Raw genomic sequence first — 15,453 nt, 5'->3', positions numbered from 1 at the left:
CAATAACTGTAAATCTAAACAAATTTCATCCTTTGAAAATTTCTCGTATATATCCAATGACCATTTGCCAACTGGGGAACTGCTTTGATTCCTATAAGTTTGAATCAGTTTCCTATGTTTTGGAAATGAGATTTTTATCAAAATTTCCCACATATTTAAACGTTTTTAAATTTTATTTTTTTTCAATGAATAAAAATCTATTCTATCTCCCTTCTTTATTCCCTACCAATGGGGGGAGAGGGAAGAAAACACTCAAGTTATAAATATGCATAATGAAGGAAAATTAATTCCCACATTAACCACATCAAAAAATAAATGCCTCAAAATGCATCCTAAATCTATCACTTCTATACCGGAAGATATGTAGATCATGTTTCATTATGAGTACTCTGGAATAGTGGCTAGTCACTGATGAGAGTTCTGGAGTCTTTCAAAGTTGTTTGTCTTTACACTGTTATTATTAGATAGATAGTTCTAGTTTTGCTCATTTCAGTCTGTATTAATTCATACAGTCACCCTCACTTCCACTTTTAATCCATCCTCCTTGCAAGTAAAAAAAAAAAACAAACCACTTACGTAGTTTCTACATGACACAGATAGAAACTCATAGACATATGTAACTCATATCACTGAAATGAAATCATCTGTGTTTTGATAAGGAAGAACATACTCTGAGGGCAACATTAATAAGTATATAAACACCCAATGTGACTTGATGATTGACATGAGAGTAAGAGTTGTCTCATTGATCAAATGAAACTCCCCCACTAGCCTACCAACCACAGTGTTTGGAATTCCCATTAGCAATATTCTTTAAGTCTGTTCTTCAGCAAATTTTAAGTAGACTATCTCAGAATTCTATACAGCTGAGAAATCATCATATAGGAAAGAAACCAGACTCCTATGGAAGACATAGTTTATTAAACATTTCCTAGGATTCTATAAACACCTTTGATGTAAGGGGTTGGTAATGAAGGGGGATGGCACATTGAATTGAAAATTTTCAATTTTCAAATGAAAATTGCCCAAAGTTTAGACATAATTTCAGTATATAAAGTAGATCAGGTAGGTGATAGCGCAGCAGCCCAGAAGTCAGGAGGATCTGAATTCAAATGTGACTTGATTCACTCAACACTTTCTACTGTGTGACCCTGGGCAAGTCACTTAACCCCAATTGCCTCAGCAAAAAAAAAAATAAATAAATAAAAATAATAAAAAAATAAGAGATAGATAGCTGACATATTAGCATCATCTGAATTATTTGCCTACCTATTAGAGCATCTGTTTTCTCATAGAAAAGGCTGGGTCTCAAGAAAGCACTGAATCTGAAGACATGGAACATGTATTATACTTCTTTAAGCTTATATCACTCAACACAAGCCTGGGAATATTAAAAAAAATTCAATAAATACTAGTTAAAATCAAATTGATCTATGATCTGCCTCCTATCTACTTCATCTCTTACCACTGCTCTGCACAAGCTTTCTGTTTCAGTTAAATTGGTTGATCCCTTGCGGCCCCCTTAACACACCAGGAACTGTTCGTGGAATTTCCTCTCCATTTTGTAATCAGAGGATGGGATTTAGAGGCAGCAAGACTGGAATTCACTGCCTCCCACATTTCCTAGCTCCAGGACCTTGGCAAATCTCTTAAACTGTTTCTTCATGTATAAAAATAGGAATGATAATAGCACCTACCTCCTGTGATTGTTGTAAGAATAAAATGAGATAACATCTGTAAAGTGTTTTACAATCTGTAATGTGCTATACTATATAAATGTTAGCTACGATAGGCAGCTCTTCCTTTCTCAGTGAAGAAAGGAGAGGTTATGTATTGTACCGTTGTGTATACCCAGTGGAGAATAGTGTTCGGTAGCTGCTCCCTAAATGTTCAAATCAAATATAATAATTCACATTTTATAGCACTTATAAGATTTTATTAAGTTCTTTATAAGAATTCTGAGGTAAGTGGTAAAAGTATTATTATTATCTCTACTTCATATTTGGGGAAACTGAGGTTTGTAAAGGTTAAGTGATTTAGAAGTTATGTGACAGGGTCACATAGCTAGCAAGCACTTTTTCTTAAAAATATTATTATGAAACATAAATATTTCAATAGGAACAGAAGAGGATTTTATATGAAATTATGGATTTCTACTTTTCTTTGAATTTTCAATCTTTCATTCTGTTTCTCATACCATTATCAGTACTTACCAATTCATCTTCTCTTCTCCCCCAGAAGCCTTCTTTTGGAATAAATAACTACAGTCAAACAAAATAAATCAACACATTGACTATATCTAAAAATGCATGTCTGTGCATTTTCTCCCAAAATTGGAATAATGCTTTATTATTAGTTTTCTGAAGTCATGATTCGTTAGTTGATTGGAGCTTTTAATTCTTTAAAAGTTATTTTTCTAATATGATCACCTAAATTGATTTCCTTGTTCTATTTACTCACTTCATTCCATATCAAATCCTACAAATATCAGGTTATTCTAAATCCTGATAAATTAAATGCCTCATTTCTCAAGGCACAGTACTATCCTAATACATTTAGGCATTTGCTTCCATTTTATGGGTGAATTCATCTCATTCCCATTCATGGTTATTATTACTGTGGATTTCCCTCTATTCTATTGTCTTCTGTTTAACTTTATTTTTATTTGGTTCTTCCTCAAAAGTCTGTTTTGTTTCTGACCACAGTCTCCCTAAATCCATCTTCCATTTTGCCATTTTCCTCATCCTTATTTCCCTTATTTCTTTCCCTCCTATGGTATATGATTTATTACTATATGCAACTTAGTATATATGTATATTCTTCCCTCTTTGAATCAACCTGCCATCTTCATTTTCCTCTCCATTGTAAAAGCCCCATTTTTCCTCTCCCTTCACCCTTTTCCCAAGTGCATCCTTTTTCTCTCTCTTTTTTTTTTTTTTGGCTGAGGCAATTAGGGTTAAGTGACTTGCCCAAGGTCACACAACTAGGAAATATTAAGTGTCAGAGTAGATTTGAACTCAGGTCCTGCTGATTTTAGGGCTGGTGCTCTGTCCACTGTGCTACCTAGCTGCCCCTCTCTCTTTTTAATTATTTTTTAGATCATCTCAATATTAATACATTATATCCATAACTTCTATGTAAGCGGACTACTTCTAACTCTCCTAATAATGATAAAAAATTTAAGACACATCTTTTCCATATAGGAACATAAACATTTTAACCTTTTAAGTGTTTTATGAAAGGCTTCTCTTGAGTCTTGTGTTTGAATGTCAAATTTTCTATTCAACTCTAGTCTTTTCATCAGGAACACTTGAAAGTCCTCTATTTCATTAAATGAATATTGAAGATTTGCTGGGCAAATTCTTCTTGGTTATAATTCCAGCTTCTTCTCTTTGCATGTGGTAATAATCTATAGCCTAGTTCAGTTTTAGATTTTGTTGAGTCCTGTAAAGAAGAAAAAGTAAAGGTTTTCAGTTATGGTAGAATCCCGTGCTGTGTTTAAATGTTACTTGCTTTCAAACTTTATTTTCTATTAAAATAATAGAGAAACTTTTAAAATGGAACCTGGTACATATATACTGCCGAATAAAGATCAATGACGACTTGTAAATAGATGTACAAATCAAGTAATGGTGAGAACCTTTAATAATATGTCGAAGCTGTTGAATTGTTTTAGAATCTTTTTATCTCAGATGTAGGCACCCATGAACAATCTATTTTGAGCCACTTTAGGGAGAAAATCTTGTATTTCTAAAACTTGCATAAAAGACATGCAAGTGGCTTTTATAAACTTGGGAAAATATCTCAGTTTTAAGGTTCTGCACACTAACTTAAATGTGACACAGATACATTTTTACAAAAAGGAGAATTCTTTTTTTTTAAATTCCTTTTTAAAAAATTTTTATTTATAATTTTTTTGACATTATATATGCATGAGTAATTTTTTAAATAACATTATCTCTTGTATTCATTTTTCCAAATTATCCCCTCCCTCTCTCTACTCCCTCCCCTAGATGACAGGCAATCCCATATATTTTACATGTGTTACAATATAATCCAGATACAATATATGTGTGTAAATACCATTTTCTTGTGGCACATTAAGTATTAGATTCCGAAGGTGTAAGTAACCTGGGTAGATAGACAGTAGTGCTAACAGTTTACATTCACTTCCCAGTGTTCCTTCTCTGAGTATAGTTGTTTCTGTCCATCATTGATCAACTGGAAGTGAGTTGGATCTTCTTTATGTTGAAGATTTCCACTTCCATCAGAATATATCTTCATACAGTATTGTTGAAGTGTATAGTGATCTTCTGGTTCTGCTCATCTCACTCAGCAACAGTTGATGTAAGTCTCTCCAGGCCTCTCTGTATTCCTCCTGCTGGTCATTTCTTACAGAACAATAATATTCCATAACCTTCATATACCATAATTTACCCAACCATTTTCCAATTGATGGACATCCATTCATCTTTCAGTTTCTGGCCACTACGAAAAGAGCTGCCACAAACATTTTGGCACATACAGGCCCCTTTCCCCTCCTCAGTATTTCTTTGGGATATAAGCCCAATAGCAGCAATGCTGGGTCAAAGGGTATGCACAGTTTGATAACTTTTTGGGCATAGTTCCAAATTGCTCTCCAGAATGGCTGGATTCTTTCCCAACTCCACCAACAATGTATCAGTGTCCCAGCTTTCCCACATCCCCTCCAACATTTATCATTATTTGTTCCTGTCATCTTAGCCAATCTGACAGGTGTGTAGTGGTATCTCAGAGTTGCCTTAATTTGCATTTCTCTGATCAGTAGTGATTTGGAGCACTCTTTCATATGAGTGGATATAATTTCAATTTCATCATCTGAGAATTGTCTGTTCATATCCTTTGACCATTTATCAATTGGAGAATGGTTTGATTTCTTATAAATTAGGGTCAGTTCTCTATATATTTTAGAAATGAGACCTTTATCAGAACCTTTAACTGTAAAAATATTTTCCCAATTTGTTACTTCCCTTCTAATCTTGTTTGCATTAGCATTGTTTGTATAGTAACTTTTTAGTTTGATGTAATCAAAATCTTCTATTTTGTGATCAATAATGATCTCTAGTTCTCCTCTGGTCATAAATTCCTTCCTCCTCCACAGGTCTGAGAGGTAGACTATTCTCTTTTCCTCTAATCTATTTATTATCTCATTCTTTATGCCTAAGTCATGGACCCATTTTGATCTTATCTTGGTATATGGTGTTAAGTGTGGATCCATATCTAATTTCTGCCATACTAATTTCCAGTTTTCCCAACAGTTTCTTCCAAATAATGAATTTTTATCCCTAATGTTGGTATCTTTGGGCTTGTCAAAGACTAGTTTGCTATAGATGTACCTAAAAAGGAGAATTCTTTATAAGATGCCTCATTGTAGGAAACCCTGTTTCTTCCCCTTCCAGCAAACGTGTTTTATGAACAGGGATAAGAAACATGCCAGATTAGCCACCATTAGCATCGTTATCTACTTGGTGTTTAAAAATCAACTGGTAATTCTGAAATACAGTAGAGTGGATAAAGATTATTCTGTGATTATAACTCTTTATTAGGTTAGAATATTTTTGCAGCATTCCTTATCATCAGATGGTTAAAATTTAAAACTAGAAGCAGCAGAAAGCTCGTAAAATTTATCCAAGAAGAGTACAGGCTATGCTGTCTTGGGGAAATAAACATTAAAACTTAAAGAAAAAAAAATCTAGCTTCTTCACCTGGAGTATTGTAAAAGCTGCCTGCTCCTTTAACATAGAAGATCCTCAGTGGTGTGTGATCCTGATGGCAGCTCTATGATATTTAAATGATTTCTTTCTGGTTGCTTGCAACATTTCCTTCTTGACCAGGAATTCTGGAATTTGGTTTTTTATTCCTGAGAATTTTCACTTCGGGATGTGTTTCAGGAGGTAACTTTTTTTTTCCCCCAATTTATATTTTACCCTCTGAAACCAAGATATTGGGACATTTTTTCTTTATAATTTTTTGAAGTATGATGTCTAAGTTCTTTGACCATTGTTTTTAGGTAGTACATAATTCTTTTTGGGGGGTAATTTTTTATTTTAAACTTAAATACAAAATGAGAAAAAGGTGGGAAAAAGAACACTGCCATGGATACAGCAGACCATAAAAGACAATTCAAATAAAACAATAAATTTTCATTTCAAGAAAACTTGTATATCAGACATTGTTTTCAAAACTGTCTAGTTTTCTTTAATTCTCTGTTGGTTTTCTTTTGTTCTCTGCTATGCACTTTTTGTGTTTTTCCCCTCCTCCCACTCCCCCTAAAAGCTAGAATTAAGTGTAGAAATATAAATATGTATGTATATATACCATATACATGTATGCACAAACATACTGATCTACAAATATATACATACGTACATTTATACACATATCTATAAGACTGTAATATGTTTATTTCCTCTTATCATCTGTTTCTCTGAAGGTGAAAAAAGATGTCTTTTTTCATAACTCTAAGTCTTTCCATGTTTTTCCAACTTGCTCATCATTTACTATACCATATCAATATTGCAATCCAATTACTGAGAAATTGTCAAGGAAAGTTCCCCCGCCCACATTTTTTCCACATTACTTCTATTCTTGGCTACATAGGTTTTATTTATATAAGAAAAATTTAATTTAAAATAACTAAAATTATTCTTTTTACACTTCAACAATGCTCTCTCACCTCATACTATAGTTTAAAGTCTGATACTGCTCAGTCTACTTCCTTTACTTTCCTTTTCCTGTGGTTTCTTTGAAGTTCTTGACCTTTTGTTCTTACAAATTAACTTTGTTATTATTTTGTCTAACTCAGTAAAAAATGTTTTAGTAACTTAATTTGAAGGGCATTGAATAAAGATTAGTTTGGTATAACTGCTGTTTTAAAAATTATGCTGGCTTTACCTACCTATAAACAATACATATTACTTAAATATGAGTTCACAAATATATAGATAATGTTTTATGTTTGTGTTCATATAATTCCAGTGTCTGTTTTGGCAGATATTCAGTTAAGGTACTTTATACTTAGTAGGTATTTTGAATGTTCTAAAACAAGATAGAGTAATATTGCTGAAACACCAATAATTCTTAAATGATCTCTTCTTGATATATTTTTTTGGTTCAGTTATTTTTCTGATGATATAGCTAACTTTTTTCCTTTTATTTTGTTTTATTGTTTTTTGTCAAATTCAAATTATTTTCTTCAGTGTATTTTTGTGCTTTTGCCATTATTTGGCCATTTTATTTTTCAAATTGTTATTTTCATAAACTTTTAAAATCAGACTTTTTCTTTTCATTATTCTGTAGTATTACTCCTATTTCTTTTTTTCAATTCTTCCTCTACTACTCTTTTCTCTTTAGCTTCTCCAGAAATTCTTGTTGGGCGTGGTGTCCAATATGCATTTTTCTTTGAGACTTTGCTCATAGTTGTTTTCACATTGTTATCTTCCAAATTGTGTCTTGGTCTTCCTTGAAACCACAGTAACTTTTGATATTTCTTTTTTATTCTATGTGCTTATTTTTACAATCAATTTTATGACTGAACATTATGTTAAAGTTGGGCTCTGCTCACCTTGGGATGGAGAGGCATTGTCCTAAGTTTTAGACTTTTTTCATGCTGCACTTTTCACAATTTTGGGTACTTAAAATGTACCAAAGTGATATTTTCTGCAGTGAAGTGTGGTCACTGCTCTCCAGGCCAGGTAGGTCCTGGGATCCCCTACAGCCACAAATGCTAGGACTCCTCACAACCCTGGTATCATATTCAGGTCCCCTATGCTCTTGCAGTTACAATATTCCTCTCTGCCTTGGAGCTGTGGCCCTCCCTTGGGATGGACTACAAATGCTGGACCCACAATCTAGAACTTCACATAAGCAATGGAGTTGCCAAAGAGTATCTACCTGGTCCTGTGCTCCGTGTCAGTTCAGAGCACTCTGTAATCGCTTTCTGACCACTTGTCCAATCCCTTGAACATCTCTGGGCTGAGAGTTCCCAAAGCTACTAGTGCTGTTGCCCTAGTTGCCTCTAAAACCCATCAATGATGTCATCATGTATACTCTGGGGTGGCGTCTACCCTGAAGTCACAAATGTCTCCTGCTGACCTCCTACGATGTCTGGGGCTAGAAAATGTCTCCCCCCAACCTTTTGTTGGCTGTGTTGCTGCAGAATTTGATTAGACTTTTCTGCAAGTTATTTGGAGGGAGAGCTTGGCTGGTCTGCTGCCTTTATCCTGCCATCTTATCAATTCTATCTCTGCCTTCCACTTTTATTATGTCAAACTTTAAGGTAAGTTTCATAGTCCTGGTGCCAATTGCAAGGGCATGGTGGTGGGAATTAAAGGAATTTTATCACCCCAACTTAAATACAAACTGGGTAAAAAAGAAAGACTGCTTGAAAAACTACCTTGGTGCAGCTAAGGGCTCTACTAACAAAAGAAATGAAATATCTTTGTATTCTTTTTGTAGCTGATATTGCTCATTAGATTTTTTTTTTCCTCAAAAGTTCTAGTCATTTTGGGAGTCTGCCAATTCCTAGGGTTATCTCTGTTTTGTTAATGATGCTGAACCACCCCCAGCCAGGATAAAAACTCCAAACAAAAAAGCCCTTAGGTTTAAAAAAAAAAAAAAGAAAAAAAAACAAACACTATTTTTTCTTTTTCTTTTTTTTTCTTTTTGCAACTTTGCTTCCCTTCCAAAATAAGAACTCCCTTGAACCAGCTTGATACTTATGTAGGTGTGAATAAATTCCTTTCAAACCTCATCATACCCGTGGCAGCTAGTGCCAAAAGCATGTAAATTAGCATAGAGTTTCAGTTGATAATATGGAACTGTTAGAACAGAGCTGGTATCCTTTAGCTTGTGTTTCTGCAGCTTCACCCGGATCAGAGAACTCCTTAGACCATTAACAAAAGAGAAATGCTGAACAAGAGGTCTTACCTAAAACAGGAGCCTTGGTTTTAGAGCTCCAAGAACAATTTTTAGGGAGTTTTGTTTTGTTTTTTTTTTTTTTAACCTCTAGAACAAGGAGGTGGAAGTACATGAGTTATGAGACTCCTTTAATTCAACAAACATTATCAAATGCTTAATATACAGAGGGTTTATTAAAGACTATTTCTAGTGACATTAAAAAAAGGAATTATACTTTACAGTGGCAGGTCAGTAGAAAGGAGGCAATGTGTTCTACAAGTAAATACACTTGGAATGATTCAGTGGGATTATAAAGCCAAGGGATTCCAAAAATGAATAAAATAAAGGATGGAAGAAAATGAAAGAAAGAAAGACAGAGAGGAAGGGTGGAGAGAGGAGGGGGGAAACAAGAGAGAGAGAGAGAAAGGGAAGGAAGGAGGGGGAGAGGGAGGGGTGTGCCAAAGACAAATTTTGCTTAAATTATAATTGTGCTAGCATGTCTTTGTCTTCATGTTCATTGTGCCAACCTGGGAAAACCATATAAAGGAAGTCAAATATATGCTTCTTGTAAGATTCCTGAGGGCAGGCACTATTTATAATTATTCCAATTGTGGTTATAAGTATATAGAGGGATGTGTTGGAGCCAGTTCTAATCAGAGCTGGTTATTAAATTTTTATTGTGAACATTTACAGCTTGGAAATTGGCAAACCTACCAATCAGGGCTCACTTCATTATTTTCTTAATTACTTAGACTTAAGAAAGTGATGAAAAAAAAATTAGGAATATAAATTAAATTTGCAAGTGTAGAATACACATTTCTTTTTGAGAACTGGTAGTTAATAATTTACCAGCACATGACAGTCTACAGAAGTATATAACATAGATATAGACACAAACACACACAAATGTGTATGTGTGTGCGTGTATAGACAGACAAAGCTACCCAATACATATACTATGATATTTTGCCTAAAGTAGGCAATGAATAAATGACTTGCTAAATGAATTTATAATAATGTCCACATTAAATTTATTTAAACATTTTAATTTATTATTATATATTATATGTAACCTTATTATTATATCTATATCTATATCTATCTATCTATCTATCTATCTATCTATCTATCTATCTATTTTTTTGCTGAGGCAATTGAGTTTAAGTGCCCATGGTTACACAACTAGGAAATGTTAAGTGTCTAAGATCAGATTTGAACTCAGATCCTCCTAACTTCAGGGGTGATGTTCTATCTATTGAGCCACTTAGCTGTCCTCTCCATATTAAATTTAAATAAACTCATACCTGAAGGATATTGCATATGTAGTACCGCTGCCAATAATTAATATTAACAGAATTTTACTGTCTTGGTCTCTAAACTGTGGGAAAGCTGGAGCCACACAAAGAAGAGACAAGTTTTAGAAACCAAGCAGCAAATTAATCACTTTCAGAGTGAGGAATTCAGTTTGAAAAGTCGAAGTTCTACTGGGCAGGAGATCTCTTTCTATTGTAGGAAAGGATGGGGAAGATAGATTACAATATAATCAATTTCAGGACCTGTGTGATTTCCCAAAATTGTCCACAAATGCAGGATAATTTCAGTTTTCTATTCTGTGGATCCTTACTTGGTGGGGGAACAGGACTAGAGTTCTCTGACAGGAACAGGTTCTGCAATTTTTGTTTTAATTCATTTAACATACATATACAGGAGAAAATTGTCAAGAATTGGTTGATCATTTCAAGCTGTATTGTAGACTGACTTCAAAGCTGGAAAAGGCAGATTTGAAAAATCTAAATTATTGGTATATTCATTATATATATTTTGATAATTATAAAAATCATGATTTTTCCTCAGTACATATGCATACAAACATATATACACTTCACAAGTTACCACTGCTTAAAATCTGAGTCTTTTCTCTCTCTCCATATATATATATATATATATATATATATATATATATATATATATATATATATATATATATATATATATATATATATATATATATATATATATATATATATATACTATCACAATTCTATTGAGATAAACCCAAGATAACAATTTATATGACTTCCTTTGGGAATGGCATACTGCCCACCACAGTGGGGAGAAAAGATCATTTACCCTCTTCTTGGCTACTTCCTTTGCCTAAGTCCCCAAAATACTTTTTTTTTTTTTTTTTAAGAAATGTGATTGACAAAGCCTCTACATTTAAATTTTATTCTGTTTTCTGTTAAAAGTAATGATCTTTTTGTATGTGAAATAACCAATTACATTTGGCTTTTAATCTTTTTGTTGTTGTTATTAACCACATCCTGAATTCAGTTTTACTTCAGTTCACTGTTAACTCTCTGAAGATCTAGATTTGCCTACATCCTGCCTCTTAAGGTAGCCTTTGCTGTCTGATTTGAAAAGTAACATTTCAAAGTACATCTCTGTCCACACACCTAAACTATTCAGTTGACACACATAACAATTAACTATCTGAAACTATATAGCCACAGAGATAGATACATTACACTAATAGTTCTGCATAAAAGTTACACTAGCCTAGAGGCTTTTCTAGTTAAACATTTTAAAACTTTTTTTTTTTGAGAGACAAAAGGAAAGTTCTTATACTGATCTAGCAAAGGCTTTTCCCTTTGCTCCCCTCCCCCTCCCCCCATGCCTTTTCCCAGATATTTTCAGTCTAAAACAGGAATTGAGTGTTATCTTCCTCAGTTGCTATCTTTACCATCCTTAATTTATGAGTCTCTGGATTTCATGATTAAAGTACAAAGACCCACCCAGAAGTATGAAGCAATCTTTCTTAATTAAAGGTTAATTGGAATGTAGCCCTTCTTCCAATCTAGTCAGCTAACACCTTGTTAGGGTGTGTGGGCTGCTGGCACAGAATTGGGGATTTTTATCACTTTTGGAGATCTAATCTCCAGTGAACATAGAAAAAAACTTGGGTAAGTTCTGGCATACTCTCTGTTGGGGATAATTAAAAATTTAATACATTTTAAGTTTGCAAATATTCATTTGATAGAGATGGTTAACAATCCTAGCACAGAGCCTGAAATTGAGGATTGGAGGGGCTATTGATTAGATAGGTGGCAGCGAGGCTGTGGACAAATTTCTCTTTTACAACTTTGTCAAAAGTTTGTAGACTGTCATCCGAGGTTCTAGGAGCTGCCAGGAGCAGGGTGCCAGGCTACTAAGCAGAGTAAGAGGCTCCTGCTGCTCAAACCCTCCTTGAGCTTCTAACTGCAGGTGATCCCACAAAGCAACACAACGAGAAACTTGGTTGCCCGAGCCAAGTTGTTTCTTTCCTATAGTGTGTATTTCTTGGTACCCCAGAACCCTCGTTCTTACTTACCAGCGGAAAGTCTGGGTTCTAGTGCCAATTCTGCTGAGCAAATCACTCCCAAGTTTTCGGAATCTCACTTTCCTGCTCTGGAAACCAGAGGAGTGGGATTGGATGACTTCTCGGTTCCTTCCAACTTCACCATTCACAGAGCGAGGATCCAGCGCTTCTGCTTTCTTTGAATTTCCTGTGCCAGCGTAATGCCAGGCACGGAGTGGGCGCACGAGAAACCATAGTTTCGAACCTGATTCTTGTCAGGCTCGAAGGACTGGCCGGCGATAGTGGCGAGTCACCCGCAGGTGGCACTGCTCAAGGCTCGGACAGGGTCCGAGGATTCTGTCCCCATGTGATAGGAAGCAGGGTGTAAGGAAAGCGGCGCCCGAGTTTTGCCAGCGCAGCAGTTGCGCAAAGTCCAGCTGTGTGAGCCGAGCCTGTAGTACCCGGGCTGCCCGCTGCCCACCTGCTGCCCACTACCACTTGGCCGTTCGCTGCCCGCTGGCCCCCGGCTGCCCACTGCGGCCCGGCCGCCCATTACTACTGCCCGCTGCCCACTGCGTCCAGACCGCAGCTTGGGGCCGGCGCGGGAAGCGGCAGAACCTGTTGTGGACCTGGCCTGTGAATCTCTGCGGCTCCACCCCTTTGGGTCTGGGCTGCCGCGAGGCGTGGGGCGGGCAAGCCGTGGCGGGAAGCGCGGTGGCCGCGCCGAGGCCGGCGGCCCCAGCCGGAGCAGGGGGAGGGCGGCTCCCGGGGCGGGGCGGGGCGGGGCCAGCCCATCTCCTTCCCTCCCGCCCTTCCTCCCTGCATCCACCTAGGCCACGGGAGCCGCGGCGAAGACTCGCTCCATCCCGCCTCGTCGCCGGGCGCCCGTGACGCGGAGAGTCGGCGTGCTCCGGCCACCAGGTAAGGTGCCGCCGCCCAGGGGGCGGGCCTGGAGAGGTGCCGGGGGGAGGCTGGCGAAGGAGTGAAAGTGGGCGAGGGGGAGCTCACCTTCCCAAATCACTCCGGGGAGCTCTGTCCGGGCGGAATGGCAGAAAAAGCCTGCGGGAGAAAGCGTCTCTCCTGCTTTTCCCTTCCGAATTAGGGGATGTGAGTGGGACTGACTTGCTCAGCGGGTAAGTGGCGCTGGCTTAGTGCTTAGCGGAGGTGCCTTGGGAACTACTTTTGTGACCAGAGCCGGTCTCTTGGGGCTTCCCTTTGCTCCGGTGTAACCGAGGGGCGTGGGCTAGATGGTCGCTTAGGGCTTCTGGTCTCTTTGTAGCATTCTCTCGGGCTGGGCAGGCGGGCGAGCACCGGCGAATTGCACCTTAGGGCTAAGCCGGAGAGTCCCCAATTTCCCCAACAGCTGCTACGGCGCCCGGAGCTTTCCGGCCACTTGTCCCAACCTTTGGCGTTGGAAAGGCGAAGGGATGCCTTCACAATTCCGGGGTGCGCTGTTTTCCCGGATGATATTCCAGCAGGGATTTCCCCTCCCCGCCCCGTTCCCAGCACTTTGGACTCCAGAGAGAGAAGTCGGGGAAATTCTGGACGTCGGTCTGTGTGCCTCCCTTTTCATTCATGTTCCTTTCTTTGAATCTTGGACTTGGGTGCTTTGATTGCTCGAAGTTTGGTCTGTAAATCGGAGAAAATCCCCCAATCTAGGAAATGTGTGTTCCCTTTCCTCTCCTTCAAGGCCAAGTGAAATATGGTGGCGGAGCAGGTTTCGAACTGTTAACACCCTTGGGAAAGCAGACTGATGATAGGCAATTAGAAGAGTCACTGTGGAGGCCGCCAGAGAGAGGGTTCCCTGATTAGCGCTCGGGCCCTGGAGTTAGGAGGGCCCAGAAGAGTTAATATGGATGTCAGCACAGACAGCAGCCAACATTGTGACTGGTGATTAAGAGGGCTGACACTGTGCTGCTGTACATGCACAGATGAGCCCAGTTTTTCCAACAGAAAATGTATATGCTTATTTTCCTCTTTGGAAAGTCTGAGAATTCGTTTTTCTCTCAGACAAACTCCATTAGATTGTACAGCAAATTAAAGACCGGTGGCTTTCTCAGTTGGATTTTTGAAGTTAAACAGGTTAGTTTGTGCCATGTGGTATTTATACTGTCACCTTTGACTAATATTACTACTACTGTCATAAGAAATAATACATTTGATTGATAATTATGTTGGAGCGTGTTGAAAAGGCCCCAAAGTCTCTCTTGTAAGGTTAGATATGGGGGAGAATCTTCTATTTATCTTTTCACAGAGACATCTTCCAAAATACAGGAGGCCTTCCCTAGCACCTTAATTTCAATACTTTCCTTCTTTTGATTGTTAGTGTCCTATCAGTTCTGCCAGATTTCATGACCCCAATTGGGGTTTTCTTGGCAGAGGTAGTGGAGTGATTTGCCGCTTCCTTCTCTACCTTATTTTACAGAAAAGGAAACTGAGGCAAATAGGGTGAAGTGACTTGCAGCACAAGTAGGTCTCTGAGGCCAGATTTAAGTTCATGAAGAAGAGTTCCCTAAATTTCAATCCTGGATTGTATCCATTGTGCCATCTAGATACCTCTCCTTTTAATTATTTCCTATTTATCTGGTATATTGCTTGCTTTGTACATATTTGTTTGCATGTTGTCTCCCTCTGTATAGATATGCTCCTTGAGGTCATAAATACTATTCCCAGTGCCTGACACATGGTGTGCTCTAATACATGCTTATTGAATGAATGAAAATAGAAGCCTCTCTGTTACTTATACTGTTTGAGTCTGAGCTATCATTTCTTCTTACTAGATAATGGTAAAACACCTTAGTTCAAATCAGTCTTAGACTAACTGGGTTGTATGGATCTTTTCATCTCTTGAGTCTCATTTTTTTCTTCTCTGAAAATTGAAGGTGGGGGCAGCTAGGTGGCGCAGTGGATAGAGCACCAGCCTTGAATTCAGGAGGACTCGAGTTCAAATCTAGTCTCAGACACTTAACACTTCCTAGCTGTGTGACCCTGGGCAAGTCACTTAACCCCAGCCTGGGGGGGGGGGAGAAAGAAAGAAAATTAAAGGTTTTGGATTAGATCAGAGATATTAGACAGGCCTGTTGACTGGAACCATATTAAAATATAATAGACAAATATTTTAACAAAATAAACAAAATGCGACAAAACATAGACAACATTGATAAATGATTTTCTAATATACA

The 15,453-nt window shown here is 37.6% G+C and overlaps 2 protein-coding genes across 3 annotated transcripts in view; one reads left to right on the top strand and one right to left on the bottom strand.

Annotated features, from left to right (window-relative positions):
• Positions 1-236: 236 nt before the first annotated feature.
• LOC141547254 (uncharacterized) lies at positions 237-13,848 on the bottom strand. Its single transcript, XM_074275741.1, has 4 exons — positions 13,709-13,848; positions 13,142-13,220; positions 12,305-13,100; positions 237-3,444 (listed from the first exon to the last, which is right to left on the bottom strand). The coding sequence occupies exons 1-3, from the start codon at positions 13,846-13,848 to the stop codon at positions 12,582-12,584; spliced, it is 738 nt and encodes a 245-aa protein (XP_074131842.1). The 3' UTR covers positions 237-3,444; positions 12,305-12,581.
• TEC (tec protein tyrosine kinase) overlaps positions 13,052-15,453 on the top strand; it is a 110,709-nt gene continuing 108,307 nt past the window's right edge. The window contains exon 1 of one of the 2 annotated variants that reach the window (XM_074272568.1): positions 13,052-13,192. The gene's annotated coding sequence lies outside the window, so the exon portion shown is untranslated. Of the gene's footprint in view, positions 13,193-13,277; positions 13,405-15,453 lie in introns of those variants that run through there. The other variant, XM_074272569.1, reaches the window with a different exon arrangement.

The sequence above is a fragment of the Sminthopsis crassicaudata genome, chromosome 6 (assembly GCF_048593235.1).
Source record: "Sminthopsis crassicaudata isolate SCR6 chromosome 6, ASM4859323v1, whole genome shotgun sequence".
NCBI classification, from domain to species: Eukaryota; Metazoa; Chordata; class Mammalia; order Dasyuromorphia; family Dasyuridae; genus Sminthopsis; species Sminthopsis crassicaudata.
Note: the sequence above shows the minus strand (reverse complement) of the source record. Positions and strands in the feature narration are given on the sequence as shown.

Excerpts from the sequence above, each read along its gene's own strand:
- LOC141547254 (XM_074275741.1), bottom strand. The coding sequence starts at position 13,848 with ATGAATGAAAAGGGAGGCACACAGACCGACGTCCAGAATTTCCCCGAC. Across the intron at positions 13,221-13,708 it reads AAACAGCGCACCCCGGAATT|GCCCGCCCCCTGGGCGGCGG; the intron begins GTGAAGGCATCC and ends GCACCTCTCCAG. Across the intron at positions 13,101-13,141 it reads CACGGGCGCCCGGCGACGAG|GTGGATGCAGGGAGGAAGGG; the intron begins GCGGGATGGAGC and ends CCCGTGGCCTAG.